The sequence below is a fragment of the Sinocyclocheilus anshuiensis genome, unplaced genomic scaffold (assembly GCF_001515605.1).
Source record: "Sinocyclocheilus anshuiensis isolate Anshui unplaced genomic scaffold, SAMN03320099.WGS_v1.1 scaffold351, whole genome shotgun sequence".
NCBI classification, from domain to species: Eukaryota; Metazoa; Chordata; class Actinopteri; order Cypriniformes; family Cyprinidae; genus Sinocyclocheilus; species Sinocyclocheilus anshuiensis.
Genome location: NW_015552551.1, coordinates 439,541 through 441,632, shown reverse-complemented (window position 1 = coordinate 441,632; position 2,092 = coordinate 439,541). Strand labels below are relative to the sequence as shown.

Here is a 2,092-nt window from a genome sequence, read left to right as displayed (position 1 = left end):
ATACATATATATGTATATATATATATATATATATATATATAATAGGCCTGTGTGTGTATCCCTTATTCTGTCCCTTATTTTTCTATGAAAAACCACGATTGTCCCTTATTTTCCTTTTCTGAAGTTGACAACCCTATATACAGTTTAGCAGTTGTTTAAAAAGTATCAAAACCTTTTTTTCTCATTCAGTCATGAATCCTTTCAGTAATCAAGAAGGACTGGAAAAGTAATAAAAATCAACTGACCAAAAATGTTGTCCTATATAGAAATTATTTACTAGAGTATTTAGAGTTAGATTTCTTTGTTACACACTCATATAGTCCATTGCTTCCATGTGACTTTTAAAATGCACTGTAACAATCATTTCTGAAGTGAGTGCATTACTCCAGGCTTCTATTTTAAATGATTATGAAAGTGCCGTATACTTCATGTTGTTTGGGCTAATAGGGCACTGAATTTTTACACACATTTGTTGTCCCGCAGGCCAAAGGAGTATACGAGAAAGTGGGTGAGGCCACAGAAACTGCGCTCACGACTCTGGTGGAGAAGATGAACGTATTTAAAACCGACCTGTCCGGACTCAGCAAAGTGGACCGAGCTTCAGCATGCAACTTGGTAAGAAGGAAGCCATGGGGTGCACCAGGATGAGAGACAGACAACCAGTGTTGGGGAAAGTTACTTTTAAAAGTAATGCATTACAATATTGCGTTACTCCCTAAAAAAGTAACTAATTACGTTACTTAGTTACTAAAAGTAACTTGCGTTACTTATTTGAAAAAGTAACTCAGATATTCTCTTGTAAATTAAAAAGTAATGCGTTACTTTACGAGTTACTTGAAAAAAGTAATCTGATTACGTAACTCGCATTACTTGTAATGAGTTACCCCCAACACTGCAGACAACAATAAAAGAGAACATAGCGGTAAGTGATGAAAAATGATAAATAGAAGGATAGATAGATGAGGCTTCAGAAGAAATATGAGAGTTCCCAAAGATTGGCCAGTGTTGCAAGACAGGATATTTTAAAAAATTAGATGACATGGTGTTGCCGCAGGTAAACACAACAGCGTGCCGATATACAGCCATATCTCATGTCTACGAGTGTGATATTGCATTTACACAACAGTTCAACAGCATGAGTGTGTAAATACATAAGAAAAACAACAACGGAGTGTCTTTTAAAATGCTCTTTTGTGCAGAACTACTTCCTTCTGCCACAGATTCAAATATCAGTTTGACAGTTTAACCAAAGTCCCTTTAAGACTTGTAAATGTTTTTTTGAGCAGCAAATCAGAATATAAGAATGGTTTCTGAAGGATAATTTGACACTGAAGACTGGAGTAATCATTCAGTGTCACATGATCCTTCAGAAATCATTCTAATATTTTAATTTGCTGCTCAAAAAACATTTATTATTATTGTTATTATAATTAGTAGTAGTAGTAGTACTATTAACGCTTAAAACAGTTGTAGCGCTTCATAATTTTGTGGAATATGGGAAGCAAGAGTTAAAATAAATAAATAATACTTTCATTCAGCATTAAATTGACAAACAGTGACAGTAAAGACATTTATGTGACAAAATATTTCTACTTCAAAATGCTGTTTTTCTCAACTTTCATCAAAGATCCTGAAAATTTATCATGATTTCCACCAAAATATTAAGCAGCAAAAACTGTTTTAAACATAAAAATAATAATAATAATAATTGAGGACCATTAATAATTAAACAGCATAAGCATATTAGACTGATTTCTGAAGGATCACGTGACACTGAAGACTGGAGTAATGATGCTAAAAAATCAGCTTTGAAATCACAGGAATAAATTACTTTTAAAATATATTCAAATAGAAACAGTTATTTTAAGTGGTAAAAATATTTCAAAATATTACTGCTTTTTGCTGTATTTTGGATCAAATAAATGCAGGCTTGGTGAGCAGAACCCGTGAGAGTACACCCCCTCTGAAACTTAACAAATTCAGCAATTACTCTTTGCTTAGAAGACATATGTAGAAGACATATGGTTTTTTAGAGATATAATATTCCAGCAAGTCTGCTTGATCAGTTACCAAAGAAGAATGTTAAAATTAT

The 2,092-nt window shown here is 32.9% G+C and overlaps 1 protein-coding gene across 3 annotated transcripts in view; it reads left to right on the top strand.

Moving 5' to 3' along the window:
- Positions 1-2,092, top strand: part of LOC107664409 (sarcoplasmic/endoplasmic reticulum calcium ATPase 1-like) — an 88,532-nt gene that overhangs the window by 74,322 nt on the left and 12,118 nt on the right. For all 3 annotated transcript variants that reach the window (XM_016454969.1, XM_016454967.1, XM_016454968.1), the window contains exon 11: positions 484-615. In XM_016454969.1, coding sequence (XP_016310455.1) covers positions 484-615 — 132 coding nt within the window. The remainder of the gene's footprint in view (positions 1-483; positions 616-2,092) is intronic.